This window comes from Mauremys reevesii, linkage group 11, assembly GCF_016161935.1.
Source record: "Mauremys reevesii isolate NIE-2019 linkage group 11, ASM1616193v1, whole genome shotgun sequence".
NCBI lineage: Eukaryota > Metazoa > Chordata > Testudines > Geoemydidae > Mauremys > Mauremys reevesii.
The window spans coordinates 36,138,397-36,159,498 of NC_052633.1; the positions used below are offsets into that span (position 1 = coordinate 36,138,397).

The following is a 21,102-nucleotide window of genomic DNA, read 5'->3' on the forward strand; positions in this document are numbered from 1 at the left end:
AGATTTTATTTTTCCCTTAGAAAAACAAGTCAATGTTCCTCTGAAGCATGAAGTTAAAATGCATTTAACTAAGATCTTTGCCATTATTTCAGTCATAAAGCGTCAAAGGCAAGCGTTTTCTACTTTATATTTAGTTGTTGTCTTCGTCACAGATTTCCCCCCTTAATATTCTCTTGTGTTTCATTTCATTTTGAATGATCAAAGATTGGAAAATCAGTAACGTTTGACGTTCCTCCACTGAGCTCAAATATTAGTTCTATTCCACTTCCTTATATCATTTAAATTAATGTCATATTTTCACTAGCTCAAAAAGACTTAATTGAATCAGAGGATCAGTGATACTATTTAGAATAACATAATTACATCACTAGGCAAACAACTCAGCTCACTAATGCTAACAACATACAAATGCCATTATGCCATTCATTCATTATGCCATTCCAAACTAATTTAAAACTAGATAACAAACGTAACTGTGTTTTGAATCCTTTCTGGAAAAAGAGGAGGAGTAGCCAAGCTTATGAGCAACTGTGGTATAACATGATAAATTCAGTATTTGCACAGGGAGGCGCTGTATAGCTCTAGCACGTTAAAATGGTATTACTGCTAATTAGTTTATGCTACTTAAGTGCAGCATAATATGACACCTGGCACTTGTGTTGCACTGTAATTATCTCTAAAGAAACTGTACATCAACAATTTTTAATATTATATGTGATTATAAACATGCACGAGGACAGGCTTAAATAAATTGAAGCCCAAGAGTCTTTATATACAAATAAAACAACTGTGTAATCACGTAAAAATGGCATCTCTTCTCTGATTTTTCCAGTCAAAGGAAAATAATCAGTGTTTTCACGAAATGGTAATTTTGTAAGAAATTAGGAGTTACTTACTGTAGACGTCTTTCCATTGTGTCGAACCTGTTGCAATAAAAACGTTTGTTATTGTTATATTTAATTGATTAATAATATTTCTTTACAACATTTATGGAAACGTGTGACGTGTATACATGTAAATAGGCAGAAAAAGTGATGGCAAATTCTGAGACCAGAATAGTAGAAAGGAATTCCATTTCGAACTAAGAATAATATTCAACCAGATTTTTATGAGCACATCTTTCTCCAATGGCTGAAGTGTGCTAATTTCACTGTTCATTTACTGTTCATATTGTAAACGTTTTATTTCAGAGAGGGGGAAAAGGGGAGGAAAACCCTCTACTTTCACCACTGGAAAAAAGAATAACAAAGGCCTTTTTTCTTTTGTAATTCACTCACATCCAAATTAGGTATTCAGCTCCACCTTTGATCACTCATAACCTATAACGTGTAGCAACACGTCACGAAAACATCATATCCATTCTGAGTCTAGAAAGAACTATAATTCTATTTCAATATGACAGGAGTTACTCCAATATTATTACCCTTTAAAACTGCCAGTAATTATCCAACATTAACCAAGGTATCTTGGTCTGTATTACCAGAGGGTATATTTTAGTAGAATTTACCTTCACCTTTCTTTTCTTTTTTAATTAAATAGAGTTAAACAGTAATTTAAAACAAAATTTTTGTGCATTCAGACTGATGCTCATTAAAATATATACGCTCAAAGAGAAAATGTCAATCTGGTTTTATTTGTAACAACTATTTTGCATCATCCATTGCATTGCTACCCCATCTTGGAGAATTGTTCTATTAATATACAAAGCAATTTAATAGGTAATAATAGTTCACTATATATAGTTTTCCAAACCTTCTTTTCCCTACACGAATCGTTTTTTTTCTAGGATAACAGCTAGCACTTCCAATAAGAGTGGAATCTCAGCAATTAAACACTAAAAAAACACCTTCCCGGGATAGAACAGAGTTAGTTTCAGAGTGAGATGCTACATTATAATCCTGAAATCTCAGACATGGAAAAGCAACCTAATTCTATTCTCTGCCTGATCCTAACTACCGGAACTGTACCCGTCCATGTTTACAGTAAATCTGATTCCAACCTTGTAATATCAGGGCTAGTTTCAGGAGGCACAAAAACAGCGGAGCCTCTCGATCACGTATATGGTTGTATGAAGAGTAATAAGGGACTTACTGTGTGCTTTTCCAGTGGAAGTGGGGGACCTGAAAGAAGAAATGTCTCGATGTTCGGATTCAAGCTGAATGTTCCTTGCTAACACTTTCCCTATTACTGCTTCCAGGAACTGAAGCATCTGCACTTGTATGCTCTTAAACTAATTTATGGTGGGAATTATATTTTGGCTTGTCAACTCTCAAGCCATAAAACAAAGTTTATTGGAATCACGTGCCTCTAAATAGCCACTCAGGGCCTATCTCTGTGGAACCATAAATAACCTTCAGCTTTAAACTTTTATTCACTAAATAAAGGTTCGCTGAAACTGTTCTACAAAATGAAAATAGTTCAAAATATCGAGGCTGCACGGAAGGTCATAGCTGTATCAATATGAGGGTCTTTAAACTAGTATATTGCAAGGAATACGGCTTAAAAGTGGAGTTAACTCTCCAAATTGCTATTGGGAGAAGGAGCGTGTGCATTTCTCTGTGAGTACCAATTCAAACCTTTATTTGAATATGTATGTAGCTCGTAGGGACGGGGAAGCAAGGAGAAAAGAGACGTACTTCATTTAGGTGATTCTCCCCCACCCCCTTTAACCGGAAGTTTATGGCATTTTGGTCAAGCGCCCATAGAAAATGGTTTTGACTGATTAATCTGTTAAACTGTTTCTCTGTGGATTGGTGCCAGAAGGCTGAAGTCTCCCAACACATGCATGAAGCTTCTAGGAAATGTTTGTCTGAAAGGCGTTCGCAAGTGACCAAATGCTTAAAACAGCAAGGCGCTGGGGCTTTCTCAAGTGAGAAATCGCGAAGCCTGCCACAATGAAATCTTTGATAACTGAAGCAGTAAGGAGGGCTATAAAACAATAAAACAGCTCGGGTGTGAAGGGAGCAGGGTGTGAGTGAGCAAATGAGGATTTCTAAGCACAGGAAGTCAAATCTCACTAGCAGTCTCCCAGCCTCCCTTTGCATAGGGAAGCTGGGCACCAATTACCGCGTCCTTTTCAGATTAGAACGGCAGGTAGTAAGTACAGCAGCGTTGGTGGAAAGGAGAGGTTTGCTGATTCATAGTAAAGTCTAGATCTGAAAAGAAACAGGCAACAGACGTAAAAGTGTTTGAATGGAGAAGGGAGCTCCTCTCTCCCCGAATCACACATACATTATTAAAAATTATTCAGCTATAGATTCAAGATGGTAGAATAATGTCTAGCACGAATGATAAAGTATTTGTTATTGTGAGGAAACTCAATAGTCTATAGGCGAAAGCTGGTGCCATAGTCCGCAATCTGCCTAATAAAGATATATTTACATTTTAACTTCCCCAAAAGTCTCACTGTTTCTATAACCATGGCTTTCACTAGGGAGAGAGTATGAGGAGTCCTGATTTTTTTATTATAATAATGTTTCTCTCTTGCTTCCTTTCTCTGACACCTGGTTATTTTGCACTCGGTGTTTTCCTTTTGCGTCCTAAAAACTGATTCAAATATAACGTTTTCGTGTATTCATAAATAGGACAACTCTGTGAAATAGTTTGTTTCTTTTTATGCTCTGTACTGCCTCCGATTCCAGATTCTATCTGTGTTTGGACTGAAGAAGCCTTCTGGATGGTTTGCTATATTCACACTTTCAAGGATATGCCGAACTATAGGGGAACTACCATATCATCTTACTCCAAGAAAGCTATGGACCAATGGAAGTTCAGAATAAACTCTTAGCCAGTACAGTGTGTGAGATTTTAGCTATGGACATCGTTTTAACATGAAAAGGACAGGAAGGGTTAAATCCTCCCTTACCATATAGAAAATATATCCCTCACAGGCTATTTCTTCCAAATCTTCATTTGGGCACTATCGTACCGTGTGAGCAACAGTCTTGAGAATGACAGACCGATAGAATGGAATTGGACAGAGTCCTGGAGAAAGCCCTTCTAGCTGAGAATAGGCCAGAACCTACATCGCCTGTCCAGCTAACGAACCCAATGACTGCAAGTGGATTTGTGGGTGCGCGGGCAATAGAGAATCGAGCCAGCTATGGGATTGCAGAAAGTTAACTGTAGGGAGCAAAACAAAGGCAGATCTCTACATAATATTCCCATATGTACAGGCAGGTTCTGGTCTTTCTACAACTTGGGCATTGTAACATTATGGGTCTTTCTGCAATGTAATGAATTGATGGTGACTGACTATCACATGCACCCTAAATGAGATGTATCAGTGTACTTGTGAGTATACTCATACAAGTTCTGAAAGAGCATTATGAGCCTTGTGTACATGATTTGGAAGAATACAGTCAATATCACGTTTATTGGGGATTGGTCCTGCTTTGAGCAGGGGGTTGGACTAGATGACCTCCTGAGGTCCCTTCCAACCTTATATTCTATGATTCTATTATTCTGTTTCAGTCTTCCTTCCAAAGAACAGCAGCTAAAGCGTCGAAAGTGCTGACCAACTGAAGCATCCAAAGCTAATTACATGGAAGTCCTACAGATAATTATTAAGTGATAGTTAAGGTAAAAGTGAGCTAATCACAAATAGTTTCATTGCAAGGGCGAAGGAAGTGGTTGTAGATCAGAATCTAATGGGGAACCGTCATTGTTTAGGCAGGTCAAAAAATGAAGGCACCAACTCATGGAGTCTGAAAATCATATTGTAGAGGACACACTTTCTTCATATAGCAAGGTAAAATGCGTTTGAAGCTGGCCAGATAACTGAGATCATTGTGGTACAGAAAAGAGGGGAAACATTATTTAAATCTGGCAGGTTAAGATCATGAGTCAACTCAGATCATTTATTAACAGTGTAATAAATTAACGGTGTAAGATTTTCTTAATCTGCATGCACAATCACTGTAGCTCCTTTTGCAATAACCTGGACAATATAAGAGAAATGTATAAAGTGGAATTTGGCACTATAAAGAGAGGAAAAAAGACCGAATGAGCTGTGGGAGAGGAAGTGTTTGTTCACTGAGGTGGCAAAGAACACCATCAGGAAGAAAACATGCCACAACTGGACGGTTCTCAGTGCAATATTAGAACATTGAAAAAATGTGCAGTTCAAAGCAAAACACCATTATTAAGCAGCTAAAAAGGTGTAGCAGACAGAATGCACGTGCAAAGGCTGGAAGACACACATTATTTAGCCTTAGTACTTAAGAAATCAGAATGGAAGCAACAATTTTAGGGATGGATACAATCAAGTCATTCAAGTATCCTGAAGGATGCATAGAAGATCCAGAAATATTGGGAGCGAAGAGGGGATGGGAGGTAGAGCACACAGCGAAGCTCTGCAGAGAGTAAATTGGAATATAAATCTTACTAATTGGGGTATGGAGATACTTTGCCTGCTGCTGAATAGCTCCAGTCCACTCCAGGGAAATATGATGTTCTTCCTGCCGAATTCATTATGAAATGCTAGTGTGTCTTTAAAGCTCTGGTCAGTGAATACGGAAGGCACATTTTTGTTGTTCTAATGAGAAACTGGATTTTGGAGGATTCCGAATAGTACCTGCTTTCAGGTATTGATGTTGCTGATCTTAAAATGGAACAGAAATAGGGAGTAAAGTAATCCAATAATCAGTTTTCACTGGAAATAGTAACGATACAGGAGTGGGATTATTGTATCGCTTCTCGGCCTTCTGGCTGGGGAAGCATTATCTAAATTTGTATAGAGTGCGACTGGCGTTTATGGTACTGGGTGGACATACAGACAAGGATCCTACCTCGAGGAATTTACAATCTAAATGCAAGCAGCGGCTGTGACGTACAATATCATCTGCGTCAACGCTTTCAGCTCAACCCATTGTGCGATCTTTATGATGGCCAATAAATTGGGTGACATTATTTTATCAAAATTTATCCAGCCACGGGAATGTGTCCTGCTCTTGAGTGTAGAGGTGAGGGCTTTCAGTGAACACCTATGGAACTCGAGAGCCTCACCCCCAGCAGCAAGCCTGTAAAGCGAGCAGTGCCAGCGAGTGTGGAAAGTTGGTTGAGTGGGAAGATCAATAAGACAAACACGCTGACTCTGGCAGAGCATCCCAGCCGGTGTAAGGGTTAGGAGTGAAGCTGAGGTGGAGCACTACATGGAGTCCACAGGGTGTGGGAGCTGCCGTAGGAAGCCAGGCTCACCATGGACTGGGCTTATACCATTGAAGGGCACTGAGGACAGAAGGGAAGGCGCTGGGTGACCAGGAAGGTCGGGCTGGTACAAATACGGTACTTGTGGCCTAACGGTGAAAGTTGAAGCCTGCGCCTGAGAAAGAGAGAGGGAGATTTGTGGGTGAATGTGCGTTTGCCGCCTGCTGTCAGAGAGCGGAGAGTAGCCAAATAAGTGGGGGTACTACCGCAAAGTGAGCCTGAAGGGGGAAATGCAGTAGGGGGTGCTGCAGCGGAGATCAAAAGGAGAGCAAAGGAAACGGTGACTGAACAACATCAAAGACCGGGCTGATGACACTGGAGATCAGCTAATAGTGAGCACTGGTGAATCATAGTACAAAAGGCTCCCTATACACCCTCATAAACGAGGACTGCACGTGATGGTCGTGGAAGCTGGTAGTGTTTTAAATGTCAGTGGCCTGCGGCAGACTGGGCAGTGCTAGGGAAACCGTGAATCGTTCTTTGTATGGGGAGGTGCAGTGCTCTTCTCAGATCCTGTAGGTAGATTTGACTCCGAGAATTGGGCCCCCTGCTGAGGTGTATGTTGGCGGGTGGGAAGGGAGGCTGAGTGCAGCTAGAAGGGTCAGCACCAAGAGTTTAATGACTCAGTGGATGATGGTCAGAACAACTTCACTACACCAGTGACTATCTCGGCGTTCATCACAGGGGTCCTACCAACCCCCTGCAGTACCAGATTGAGGGGGACAAAACGGATGTGATAAAAGAAACGGTTTTCCACCCTCGCGAAAGGTTTGCGTCGCACCCTGGATGATACCCTGGTAGGGTGAAAGGAAGGAAAAACGCATCTGAGTATTTCCCAACAGTAAATAGTCATCAGGAATTGTCTCTTGATGGCTGTTTCTGCTGATTGCCAGATGAGAGCCTGGGTGATCGGGTACATGAGTGCAATGTGCACTTGGCATTGCTGCTGCGCTGCTCAGGCACGGTGGACGATCATGTAGAAGGTGCTCGCCCCTCTCATTGCGTAACAGCTAAGCTAAGGGCCATTCTTAACGACAGAAAACTGTGAGGCTTGTCCTACAGCGCCTTCTCCTGGACGAGAGGCCGGAAAACGAAATGGTTATACAGGAGACAGGCCTCCCGGTTTCTGAGGGACAGGTTCCCACCCCAGCGAGACAGCTTTGAATGATCGGGGAGAGGGGGGCCGAGGGAGAGGGTCTGTGGGGAAAATGTTTTCTGAAAACTTGGCCTTTTTGACGTAGCCTAGATAAAGTCTGATGAGTTAATTCGCAGTACACAGATAAACACATAAAAATATCAACTCTCCAAATGGTTTACAACATTACCACATAAATCAAGGGATACTACCTCTCCTCCTCTTTGACTTTGCTATATGCTGTATCCAAACGAAGTGATAAGCAAGAGTCCAGGGATCACATAACCCGCATGCCAACACTCATCGGAATTATAGTCTATTTTCGACACATAAACTGAGCAAGCAGATACAAAAGACAGAATATGATTGTATAGTTTTGAAAGACAAAAGACAGCAAACATCTGAAAGGAATGTTTTCATCTTCTGCCTCTCTCTATATATATTAAATAAATAAAAAAAAATCTTCCTTATACTTAGGGGCAGACTGCCAATTTACTCACTTTGAGTGGCACCTTACTCTTCGAGTATTTCTATTGCTTTCTGGCCTAATAAAATACCAGCAGGAGAAAAAAGCATACAACTGAAAATAACAAATAATCAATGTTAAAAATAAACCTGTGTCTTTCCTGACAAAGGGGTAAACTCCGGGGCACATTTTGCCAGCTACTCTGAAGGAGAACTCCCCATTGCAGGCAGTGGGGGATGCTGCTTTAAAGGTGATTGCACTCTCTGGTCCAATTTCTGGTATAATGGTAGCTTTTTGAAAACAGCGAAAATAAAAGAATATCCAACATTAGCAAATATAGAATCAAAAGCGCATTGGGCTTTTTTTCCAATTTAGTTTTTTTTCAACTTGCTTGGGTTCATTTTTTAATTTTTAAAAATTTATTAGGCAATACCTGCCTACAGTGTAGATGGAGCTATCTATCTATCTATCTATCTATCTATCTATCTATCTATCTATCTACACATACACTAGAAATGCCCATTATCTGAATGCACGTATGTATACACACACATAGAGAGAGAGAAATAGAGAAAAATAACATCTTTCCTAGTAATGAAACGGGTCAGAGTGCATACATAGATGTGAAACATTGCGTAGTCTTCCTTTTCATTAAAACATGCCAAAATAAATTGTTCTTCTTCCCACCTTCACCTTTGCAAGCACTTGAAACCATTTTTTCATGGGAGTTGATATAATCACCGGTTCCCTCTGATTGGCAAACTAAGTTCAGTCACTCGAAGTCACATGTTTCTTGGAGAATGTAGGACGCTTTTATTATTTTGTTATTTCCCCCTTTTAGAATTAGAGATTTGAGATTCCTTCCTTTAACAAGCAAAATTGACAACATGCCTCGGTGAAATATATTCTTGTTGTATCGTATCTACTTTGGAGGCTCTTAGTATAAACTCTACCGAGCTGAACGGTTGCAATGTTTACTATGCTTCATCTTTTCCTTTAACTTCCAGGTTTTTTTCCTCTAACACTGCCAGCAGCATTCACTGCCGCACTGCAGTAGAGCAGTAAATACCTTTAACAGCTGCCTGCCAGCCAAGGAGTGAAATACTGTCTTTGTTCTGATTTTTTCTGCCCCAAGAGCTCATAAAGCACTCCATGAGAAATATATTTCTTTGAGAAAACATGACTGGAAAATAAACAAATCGTTGGATTCTAAGGCTCGGGAAAAAAATCTTGTATTTATTTTCCCTATCTATTAGGTTTGCTTTATGTTCGCATCACCCCCGGATATTCACCAAGCATCTACCGGACACAGATTCAGCTCATTCATCTGTTTTTTTCTTCGGGACAAAAAGTGAGGGAATTTACTTACAAAAACGAAGCATGGGCTATAACTTTATTTTTAAACGTTAAACGAGTGTTAATGAGGTCTGGATAGCACGATTGGTTCCTGGTTGCAGTTTCCTTGATTATAGTTATTCTTTACAGAACGTACGTCATTAAAGTATATTTAATGAATCATCTATTTCCTTTCAATGATTAAATTAATTATATAAATCAATATTCACATTGTACTTCTCACACCTGTTACATCAAGAACGCTTTGCAACCAAATAAACAGACACACAGATACACCCAGATACTTTCTTTAAAATGTTAGCAATTTAGAAGCACATACACACATACTTAGCAGCATGTGTGTGTGTGTTAATTTTAATAACAGAAATATATCGAGAGAGGTAAAGAGAATTGAATGCCGTCCCTTTTAGAAAAAAACCCCGTCAAATACCAAAGAAACCGTTCAATGTGTTTGTGTGTATATATATATATATATATATATATATATATATATATATATATACACAAACCCATTGTCTGTATATATAATATACACAGTAGACAGTTACTACAAAGCTTTTTTAAGTTCTGAAATATTCATTAACTTCAGAGTCTTATATTTTCCATTATTATACAATGGGTTTGTATATATATATATATATATATATATATATATATATATATATATATATATATATATATATATATATATATATATATATACAAACCCATTGTCTGTATATATAATATACACGAGCATATTTTTAAAATTCGCCCTTGCGAAGTTATAGGGTATTCTCCCCACCCACTCAGAGCTGCTATTAATTAGAAAACATTTAAGAGACAATTTTGCAAAATTTTAGATAATTGTATTACTAATCAACTGCATAATATTACCTATACTCATAAATATATCACATGAGGAGTTATTCTGAGAAACAAATAATTAGCTAATGCATAATTTTCCAATTAATATTGTAAATTGTTGCTGTGTCAGAAGTTATTTCCCCAACCTAACTGTCATTTTAAATCAAATGTCATTATGGTGTTGCGAAAGGATACATATAAAGCACCACTAAGTTAAGAGTCTTCACTTTACTCATTATAGCAAATTTATGGGATAACAGACCTATTGGAAGGCACACACACTGTGGGATTGACACTGTTTAATTCTGCAGGCTTCAAAATAGCTATCCTGGACCCAGCAGAATCCTTTCTATTATCATAATCAATTTTGAATACTATATACAATGCTTATATCTGACATAATAAAGGATTGCTTGTGACCTAAATAATGCTGTTGTAAAATGTTGTATGTATATATAATATAATATAATATAATATAATATAATATAATATAATATAATATAATATAATATAATATAATATAATAACCTTTTTCCAGAATTGTAAACATTAGATGCAATGCAACATTTCTATCACTGAGGATGAACAATTATATAATTATTATATATACATTTCAAAATACAGTTTGTAATAGGTAGATTATACATATATGCATAACACATAAAATATATATCATTTGTGTATAATAGCTATATATTGTAAAATTAATCTGTTTATAAAAGGTTATTAACTTACATATCTGTAATTTTACCATTTACAAGTCGTACTGCGAGAACTGTTGTATTGCATTGCATTGCATTGTAGTGTATTGCATGTTTACAGCTCTAAAGAAATGGTAGTCGTGAGTGCGTTTATGTGTATTCCTTGTATCAGTATAATATGTGGTATACCATATAGTAATAAAATAAAATCAAGACAATGTAGATCTGGCAAAAAAAATCACCCTAGATAGCCCTGGAAAATTAAATACACAGTAAACAGTTACTACAAAGCTTTTTTAAGTTCTGAAATATTCATTAACTTCAGAGTCTTATATTTTCCATTATTATAAAATTCTGCCTTGTGATGAATAAAGCTAAGCAGCAAGAAAGAATCAGACCACATACACATCCTTTATGGTTTGTTATAATTAAAAGCATAGAGAGAAGAGATGCTGTAAAATATTTATATTCAGTGTCAACGTCACTCGTAATTTGCTAACGGCATAAATCCAAAATAACTGAGAACTGATAGCATTATTCATCCAGGCTCAACATTGATAACTTTCATGTGACATTCAGCGTTGGAAATTATTAATGACAAACATTCTGATCAGAAAAACACCTGTTAATCTGTAGTTATGCAAATACATTATATAATCCGGAGCAAACTGCAAAATCATGAGACTAAGCAATTCGTCAAAAAGCCCTTTATTGGAGCAAAGCAAAGAATATCCCACAAATTAAAATGTCTGTTCTCTCTCTTTGAGTAGCGTACACTCTGCTTCAACTAAACTTCCTGCTTCGGCATTCAGCAGAGTATTTTGATCGTCTTTGCCACATTTTCTTAGAGCTTGTTCTTCGAGACAGCCCTTAAACCAGACCAAACACCCCCCAATAGAAATAGGTTTGAAAGTGGTGTTTGCTCGTGGCTTAATGGATCAGAAACTGCCTCGCAGACAGGTGACAAAACAGGCAAGGGCAGTTCGCAGCCACAGTCAGTGCAGTTAGTGACCTACACTCGAAGATATTTGAGTGCCTAAATGAATGCTGCGGATATTATTGTCCCGAACACTTTCTTTTATGACTTCTCAAGTCATTTGGTGGCGTCTGGGTTATGGGGAGCCCTGTAATAAGACAGAAATGAATGAATTCCTTACCCGCTCGCTGCACTGGAAGAAGGCAGGGGAGCCGAGGAGGGTCGCTGTAATCCATTAGACGGGTTGATAGCAATCCGAGCCGCATAAAATAAAAAGGCAAAAGACAATGGGCTAACAGGTACAGGGAGAGAGCTCTACCCAAAACAACCTGGCTCCGGGAGCCAGCCTGGCAGACTGGGACCTTGCCACTCGGCAGCGAGATGCTCGCTTATGAGTCCTCAAAATAGCTGGAGGCTGACAAGGTAGCAGCCCGCAGAAATCGGGCGAGGTTTTTTTTAAGAGCCCTGGTCTAAAATGGATCAGTACACAAACATCATAGCGACTGTAATACACCTCATCGGAGACAAAGGTTAGAAAAAGAGGGGTTGAGGCTCTCAGAAGGCAGAATGCAGGGGGAAATTCGCCAGGGAAATCAGGAAAAAGGCCATGAAAGCCATCACTGCCTGCACATGACCAGCCTCAGCCAATGACGAGCCCAAATAGGTCATAAAAAGGTCTATTACCAAGTTGTAAATTTTCTTCAAACAAAAAGGAATTTACTGCAATTCCTTGCGGATTTTGCACATACTGCTTACCAGCGCCATGTTTCTTTTGCCTGCTCTTTCTCTCTCTAGCTTTATTTCCTCTCTTTCCTCTATTTCCCGTGACATGGCAGATCATCTGTGCATTCTGACTGGGTCGTGCAATCAACCCCACTGGAGAGTTGCACTCCCAGGCAGAGAAGTTATGGAAGAAAATGCAAAAGAAATCCGGGTTTGTTTGAAGCGTGTTTATTTCCACAAAAACACAAGCCTGGGTCTTAAAGTCTCTGGGGTCCTCCCAGAGTTCTGGTGCCAGCGCTATTCAAAAGGGAGATCCTCTTCCCTACCTGTTATCTACATTTCTCGATTTTCATATACCAGGAGTGTTGGAATTTATTCTGAATCAGTTTTTTAATGTATGTCATTTATATCCTCCCCCCCCCACCCCCGCAACAAAAAGAAGCGGAACTGCTTTAGCGCCCACTACTGAACTCAAGCTCACCGATAGCCTACAAATAAACTGATCTGGAATAACTCCTTCCTAACCAGTCTCAAATTTATAACGCACACAGGTTGCTCGGTGGCTTCTTTAATTCGAAGGTGGAATCATCCACGTTGTTCAACTGCTGCGTGTTTTTCCATGTTTACGTGAGTTTAATTAATCCGTTTGCATTTGGAGAAAACAGCCACGTGTATGACATTTGCTGCTCAGAAAAAAAAAACCAAAACTTGGATTTCTTAAAAATTGTCCCTGGACCTATAAATGCAGATCGGAGCAAAATCGCTTGACATTCCTGGGTGTTTCCTCTTCATATTTTGACGTTAGGAAACTACTACGAATCCTGTCCTATCAGCATCCAAGATAATTGTGCACACAAATGGAAAACAGAGTTAAAAATAAAGTGTTCTGAAATATATGCACCCTCTTCTTTAATATTCCACATGAGTGAATTACACGTGAGCAAAGGGACACCGAAATGAATGTCACACAAGTGCAATACACACAACAACTTCCATGCATAGAGGTATCAACAGCAGAGATATTTTGTATTTCACTCATTTAAAACACAGATGTTGAAAATTGAAATTAAATCGCACAACCTGTGCAAAAATTAAAGGTGCCATTTTCATAAACTGCTCTTGGGGATTTGTTTGAATTGGCGCTGCATTCACTAGCACATCAAACCCACTTTTCATTCCAAATGTTGCCTCTCCCTCTGTAAATCACAGGACCCGGATTTCACGGGGCCGTACGCTGTTATACTGTGGGCCATTTTGTGCCATCGCTGTGTTTAGCAGAATTCCACACTGATATCCGAGAGCCAAGGGTACGAAATAGCATTATAAACTCACAGAGCCCAAATTAAAAGTGTTGTGGGGGGGAGGCTTTCCCCAAGAACGAATGAGATGGGTGCACTCTGGGGTAATATTGTTAGCCCACCGCAAATAAATTGCACAGAGTTCCTCTTCTTTGCTGGTAGCCTGTTTATACACCTCTGGAAAAACATGCCAACAAGCAATATTGTAATAAATATCTGTGTTTGATTCCCCCCTCTTTGAAAAATAGGTTTATTTTAGAAATCAAATATGTGTCCACAGAAGTCTTCATCCAGATTGATACATATCAGTGAGATAAATAGTCACGTTAAAAAGCAGCATTCGGGTTTATAGACTATGGTAGTTATTTGTACGCTGGCTCAGACAGTCCTGGCCTTTCAAAATGGCTTTCCCTGTAACAGGATTTTCCTATATATAATTTAGTCAAGCCAGTTTTGGTCCGGAGCAAATATGTTTATGTTGTCTTCGGTCAGGGAATATATTTTTAGCGCTGATATTTAAAAAAAAATAGAATATAGAATATCAGGTCGCCTGTAAATCTGCATTACCAAATCACATAGCCTTTGCTGACACTAGGGGGGTACTGGTGTATTTATGCAAATTCATGCAGCAAAATGTTTGCTTCATGGATTTTCTGCAGTCTCCACACGTTTACGAGTTTTAACCAAGTAGGAGATTAAATTTTTCACCTTTATCAAATAGATCAGAACAATAGCTTTGCTTGAATCACTCCTCCTTCAAGGCTGTTTTCTTTAGATGAGGTTCAGTCTGAAGTAACAAGTGGATTTGCCTAAAAGAAACCAGTTAACCTGAATTTTATAAAATTATTGCCCAGCGCCTGTTTTTAGGCCATATTTCATACCGACTTAGATCGTGTCAAATCCGGGAACACTCTATTCAGTTCAGTGGAATTAATATAGATTTGTAGCGGAGCAATTGAGATTGGACTTTGTTCCACTGATACAGTTCTCACTACTGGCTGATCCTGCACCACTGAATTCAAAGGGAGCAGGATCGGGGCTTGTCTGAACTAGCAGTTTGATCTGAGTAAACAGCGCAGCGCAGGACTGCACATAGACTGGGCTAGAGTGTAGGCCATTTCCGAAACCCACTACACACACCCCTCCCAGTATACGTTACAGGCAACTGGTGTTTACATAATTTTAAGGTTGGTGTCCTCAGCAAAATTTAGATTTCTGTTTCCGTGAGGACATGTTTGTTTATCAACCAGATAATTTAAGAGTGGGAAGCCATTTGGTGCACCACTGAGCGCGTTCCTCTGGTTTCTTTGCACGAAACATAATTTACGCAATGTGTGAGGGATTATGGGAAGGAGAAGGTTCTAAGCAAAATCTTGATGGAGACTCTGAAATAGAAATCTTCACCAAACAAGGATTATTTTCACTCGGTCAGATCAGATCATGCGAAATATCATGCCTCGGAGAGAAAAATAGTATTTTCTCTATCAGGAAAAAAAAAGACATCGAAGCATTATACTAAAGCAGTTGGACTTGCCTGCGTCTCAAGCAGAAGCACGAGTAGCAGGGTGTGCTTTTCTTATGAGATCCTGGGGACCTTCAGCCTTATTGGTGAGATCCCTTTACACCGCCTGTTCTAAATATAAACATTTTCCTCTGGAGCGTTTTATATCTCTAAATTTCAGGATTAATGAGACTACACAATATCAGCCCCCAAAGGTTTGTTTTCAAACAGCCCCGCACGAAATGAGTGAAAAACAAAAACCAGAAATATACAGATAGGTTTTTTTAGGGGTAAAAAGGGCCTTTTCCTTTGTTTGTGCTTGTCTCGATCTGCACTGGTCTAGGGCCGGATCCTCAAAAGACTTAATTACTTGAGTAGCTTTTATTCACGCTTCCAAACCTAGCAGACACAAGAGTACTCATGTGAGTAAAGAATATTTAGATGAATGAGGTTTAGCAGGATAGAAGTCCTGTGTTTGGCTGCGCTTTCCTTTAAAGATAAAATAAAAGTCCACCTGTCCAATAGCATCGTGCGGGTATGTGCCAGAGTCCGATGATAATACATACATACGTACATACATACATACATACATACATACATACATACAAACATACATAAAGCATCACTTCAGAGACACCTTGTGTTCTACTTAGGTTTTGTAACATTTTAAACTTAAAGCAACACTGAAATACCTGATGCATAATATTTTTGAAACCTGAATACTCTTAATTAAAATTGGATTGTAATTTAGCAGTGTCATATATATGTCTCTTACTAAATTAAAAAAATGGAAATTAACTTTATTACCCTGCTGACAGTTGATGTTCTGTAGTATTACAAAGACATATTATTGTGGAAATGCAGACAGTACATGCCTAATGAAAGCGATCTACATTTTATGAAATAGTCAGAGATGTGTTCTACTATTTTGAGTTTTGATCACAATATTCATTTGCAAGAGGCATTGCTGTTTTCAAGAAAAACAGTATGAAGACGTACGGACCTGCACCATTGGAAAAAAAATCAAGATGGTTCAAACGATCTTACTAGGCCCATTCGGGTAACACAAATAAATATGGCGACCCTTAAATAAACAAATATTGCAAAACGGAAAATGGACAAATACCATGCAACTTATGAAAATTACAACAGCAGCTGAAAATGAAAATACGAGGAAAATTCCTGGTGAGATGAATGGTTTCTAGTAACTGTGAAGCAGTAGCAGTGTTGGACAGTTAACTAGCATGGACCCGATCCTGCATTACCTGTGCACCCCAAAACCCCCAATGACCTCAAGAGACTACTTAGAATAGAAATGTAATAGAAATGCAGGAACAGGCCTTCTGAATTATACCATCGGCCTTTCAAGTATTCGCTCAATAGACGATTTAATCGTAACAAAGTTATTTCTCTCAAATATAGCAAAAAATTAAAAGTCTGCTATCATTGAAATCAATAACAAGCTTCCATTGACTCAGCCGGAACAAGATAAAGCCTATTCTTTTCTTTTTCTTTTTCTATTTTTTTTAAAACCCTTGTGGCTACCGCACTTTCCACAGACTTCAGGTCACCTGCTCTTTGTTTAAAAGAATGCCGTTTTTCGGCTATGTTCTTTCGAAATATTTGGCTTAAGCTCTCCCAGCAATACCATATATAGTGAGACACGATTAAAGGAAAAAGTTACGGAAATTGCAGAGCTCCAGAAGGTTATCGAGCCAATGAATTACAAAAGGGAGATAAGAGAACTGAGAAGTATTACATTTGAATAAAATTATGTTTATTTTAATCAATATCAATAATAGAAGGTAAATAGTTTAATAAGATAATGTCTTCAAAATTATTAGATTTCTTTAACTTACTCAACATAATATAGCAAAAAGTTTAAAATAGTACAAGTGCACTTGTTCTGATTAATAAAGCATTTTATGTCTCGCTTATTGGTACTTATCATTAGGAAGTTTATGTCGTTGACAGTAATCACCATCTTTTAAACATTGGAAAATTACAATAAAAATATATTGCTACAAATTCGGTATCAAATTTCCATGTAAATAAGAGTAAGTGAGCTAGAGATTGTGCCTGATACAGTAAAAACAAAACCACAGAACACAAAGCTCAGAAACGTCAAGCCAATGACACAGGATAACTTGAAACATACGTAAAGACCTTTGCAACAAAGAAAACCGGCCGTGTTTCCCAGCATATGTGGATCGTTATTTCCAATAATCTTTTATTAATGTTTAAAAGCCAAACTTAATTCGTCTGGCCTTCAGCTCTGTCTTCTTCCAGATCATGTGCTTCCTTTTTGGCCTCCCCTTCCTTTCCCTCCTGCCTGGAAGCTGGGAATTTGTCCTTGTTGTTTTCTTTTTTCCATTTCATCCTCCTGTTCTGAAACCAGATCTTTACCTGCCTCTCGGTGAGTCCTAGCGCGTGGGATACCTCAATCCTTCTCTTCCGTGTCAGATAAGGGTTAAACAGAAATTCCTTTTCCAGCTCTAGCGTCTGGAAACGACTGTATGTTTGTCTTCCTCTCCTCCTACCAGGCGCTGCTGATTAAAACAAAAACACAGGATTTTTCAAAACAAAGAGCTCATTGCCCTGAGCGCTTATATGTGTCTGTGCAGCTAGATATAACCATACAGCCAGGAGACTAGCTAGGAGCATATAGACGGATTAATACAGATATGTGGCTAGTTAGATATGAAGTTGTGTACAAGGGTACAGAAAAATAGCCGTAGACATTACACTACTCTGCTTTCATTACACGTCAGAACTTACTGGCTTGTTTTATGACCTGATCGCTGGAAAAACACACCCAGTATTTACACTTAAGCACAGGGCTTTTTTGACACGGGTGTACCTGTATTCATGGGATTTACGCCCTACGCGTATGATCAGAGAGTTTAAGGCTACCGTGGTGTCTCCTGCACCTACGGCACAGGCTTTGGTTTCCTCGCTGTGTTACTTTATTCGCACACACCAGCGCGGTCCCAGCACACACAGAGCCGCAGAGACAGGAAGAGGGAGAGGAGGAGCAGAGAGAAGGGAAAGAAGTTTAGAACTCAGACGTGAGATGGAAGCAAATTGGTTTTGCCAGCGTCCAACCTTGCGGTCTCATCCAGGGGAACATTGGAGCGGGAGACGAGCTCTGATTTAAGTGGTCTGGTTCCTCGCCAATATTAGCACTGGACGATTTACAGTCAGGATATTGTACCAGCTCGGCCTCTTGCTGGGTCGTAAAAAGCTGCTGTCTCTGTAAATTATCGTATCCGTAAAATTTCGCGGGCTCCCCGTGACAGGTAATCCCGCCGCAGGGGGCAGGAGGAGGCGGCGCGGGCGCGGGGGGAGGAGGCGGCTGGTAGGCAGCCGCGGGGCTCCCCGCGGCCGGCAGGTAATAGTCTGGGCCGCCGCCGCCGGGCCCGGGGTGCGGCTGGAAGCCCGCGGCGGCCGCGCTGGTCCCGTAGAGCAGGGCAGCGGCGTGGCGGCCGCTCAGCTCGGGCGCAAAGGGGCAGTCGTAGTACGCGGGGCCCAGGGGCTCGCCCGCCGCCGCCGCAGCCGCCGCCGCCGCCTTGTACTTGGCGTACAGCGGGTTGACAAAGTAGGAGCTCATGGGCGCTGCCCGCGGCCGGGGGAGGGGGCCCGCGGCCAGCACAGCAGCTGCAGCAGCCGGCGCGGGGGGCCCAGGCCCCGGGAGGGGCTGCCGCGGCCGCCCCGGCCCGGCCCGCTCTGCGCTGCGCTGCTGGCGGCGCCGCTGCCGTCCGGCTGCTGCTCTGCGCCGCGGCGGTGCCCAGGGCTGGGACGGACTCGCTCCCCGAATGACCTGCCTCGCTGCTTTTACGGTTTCCTATCAGGCACACACCGCGGCCCCACACACACGCACACGCGCTGCCGGGCAGGGGGAGCTTCGGCCTCGCTTGGCACGTCCCGCTCCCGAGCCACAGCGCAAATACCCCCCTCCCCGCCCCCGCCACCTGCACCCCCGGGGTGTGCTCGGAAAGCGCATATTTAAAACCCCGCGGAGCAGGCCGAGAGATCGGCCCCAGATAACTGCGGGGCGGGTTGATCCAATGGCTGAGCGCGCTGGGGGCCAGACGCCTGCCCTGAGACACCGAGACACCCACGCCTGCCATAAACAGGCAGCTCTGCCAAGGGCTAACGTGCCTCCAAATTCAATGGTAGGGCTAGCGTGCAGCGCGCAGGCCCGTGTAACACACGGGCCAAGGGGAGACTTGGGGGAGCGAGGAAAGGCACCTAACCCGGAGAAGCAAAATAAGGGCTGATCGTCTGGCCCTATAGCCACCCATACATCTCCTCTGGAAATGCAACGGGGAGATGATTGTTGCACATGTAAACCCATGCAAAAGAGAAAGGCCCCGGTGTCCTCCGCAGGAACTCAGGCTATTGTCTAGGACAGCAGATAGGTTGGAAATGAGATGCACATTTACCCTTGACGCATTGCACGCATGGCTGCGACTCCCAGGTTAATTGATACTGAATGGAAATCATGCCTATGAATATACTTTCCATCATTTCACCCTGGGTGAACGTCATTAGCGAAGAAAAAAAAAGAAAAGAAGACTGTGTGGTTGAGCATTAGCATCGCTTGGGGACGGAATAAGAAATAGGGCAGGAAGGTTCTCAGGGGCCAGGGAAGGAAGGAAGGGCTCGCAGGCCATTTGCATTTCTCGGTGTACAGTACACGCTGCTCTCTCTGAATTCTCTTCAGCTGGATGCCAAGGGAGATTCATAGATTCCAAGGCCACAAGGGCCCGTGTGGCCATCTATCTGACCTGTTGTATAACACAGGCCATAGAGCTCCCCCAAATAATTCATGGAGTACAGAGGCTGGTCAATGTTTGTTCCAGCGTTCCATACCTGAAGCTCCGCGTTATTAATCTGTGATCTCGGCAAAGGGATACCGGGAATCAGTCAGGTCCCTCCCTACGAATTTAGTGATTCGGTCTTTAAATTCAATTCAAACCAAGATTTGAGCGTCTGATCCAGCTCCCACAGGAGTCAGTGGCCAAACTCCCGCTGGTTTCAAGCGGTGCAGAATCGACTGCCGATTTTTCCATATTTCGGCAAAAGAGTTTCCTTAAATAACGGTCAGTTTATAGGATAAAGATGAATATGATCTCATTGTCTGTTTAAAACAGGACATTAACATTTAGGTGAAATATTATATAGATCCAGTCAGAGCCATGTGTGACCGTCTTGTGCGAATCGAAAAAAATATTTGTGGTTACATAAAAGAGACTCCAGAATCCTTTCCCATCTCTCTCTGTCTCTCTCACACACATACTTCTCCCTTATGTTATTATGTCCAATAAACTTTCTTTTTTTTCTGTTTATGTAGGTAACGTGGTAACTTCCACAAAATGAACTTGTCTATGCATAAAAACCCGAGACAGAAACATATCTCATGGAAAGAATATCCAGTTTAACATAAAACACGTTAAGACATCTTTCGGCGGAAAGGAAGAAATAGAATGTCATAAAATATACAATGTTATTCCAGAGAATTTATTTTCCAGCTCAGTTGTTTTAAAGGATATGTACGTAAATTATTGTTGGCGTTATGGTTTCTAATCTGTAATTGCTTCTAACGAGTATCCTGTGTTCAGTTGAGTATGTGTGTTCTAAAAACATACTGAATTGCGTATTCTATAAGTGTAGGCCTCGATCCTGTAAATCCCAATGAAATGGAGCCGTCCATACTTATGACAACGCATACTTCTTGTGTGAAAAAGGCTGCCCACCTGATTTGCAGAGCTACACCGTTTAGGATTTACACCGGCGCAACTGGGAGCGGAGTCAGCCCGTAAAAGCCCGTAAAAGATTGTCCTATTGATTCCTTTTGTGAGATGGAAATGTATGGCTATCGAGACAGACC

At 40.9% G+C, this 21,102-nt stretch overlaps 2 protein-coding genes across 3 annotated transcripts in view; both read right to left on the reverse strand.

The window, feature by feature from the left end:
* HOXD3 (homeobox D3) overlaps positions 1–12,232 on the reverse strand; it is a 36,711-nt gene extending 24,479 nt beyond the window's left edge. Inside the window, exons 1-2 of one of the 2 annotated variants that reach the window (XM_039495466.1) lie at positions 2,092–2,195; positions 897–923 (exon numbers count right to left, since the gene is read on the reverse strand). The gene's annotated coding sequence lies outside the window, so the exon portion shown is untranslated. Of the gene's footprint in view, positions 1–896; positions 924–2,091; positions 2,196–11,868 lie in introns of those variants that run through there. The other variant, XM_039495467.1, reaches the window with a different exon arrangement.
* Positions 12,233–17,046: 4,814 nt separating this feature from the next.
* Positions 17,047–18,819, reverse strand: HOXD8 (homeobox D8). Its single transcript, XM_039493658.1, has 2 exons — positions 18,315–18,819; positions 17,047–17,758 (listed from the first exon to the last, which is right to left on the reverse strand). Exons 1-2 carry the CDS (start codon positions 18,817–18,819, stop codon positions 17,463–17,465), a joined length of 801 nt encoding a protein of 266 aa, XP_039349592.1. The 3' UTR covers positions 17,047–17,462.
* Between the last annotated feature and the right edge of the window lie 2,283 nt (positions 18,820–21,102).

Bases quoted from the DNA above. Each gene is read 5' to 3' on its own strand.
- HOXD8 (XM_039493658.1), bottom strand. From the start codon at position 18,819: ATGAGCTCCTACTTTGTCAACCCGCTGTACGCCAAGTACAAGGCGGCG. The intron at 17,759-18,314 runs GTTGGACGCTGG...TGTTTTAATCAG, and splicing joins CCCCTGGATGAGACCGCAAG to CAGCGCCTGGTAGGAGGAGA.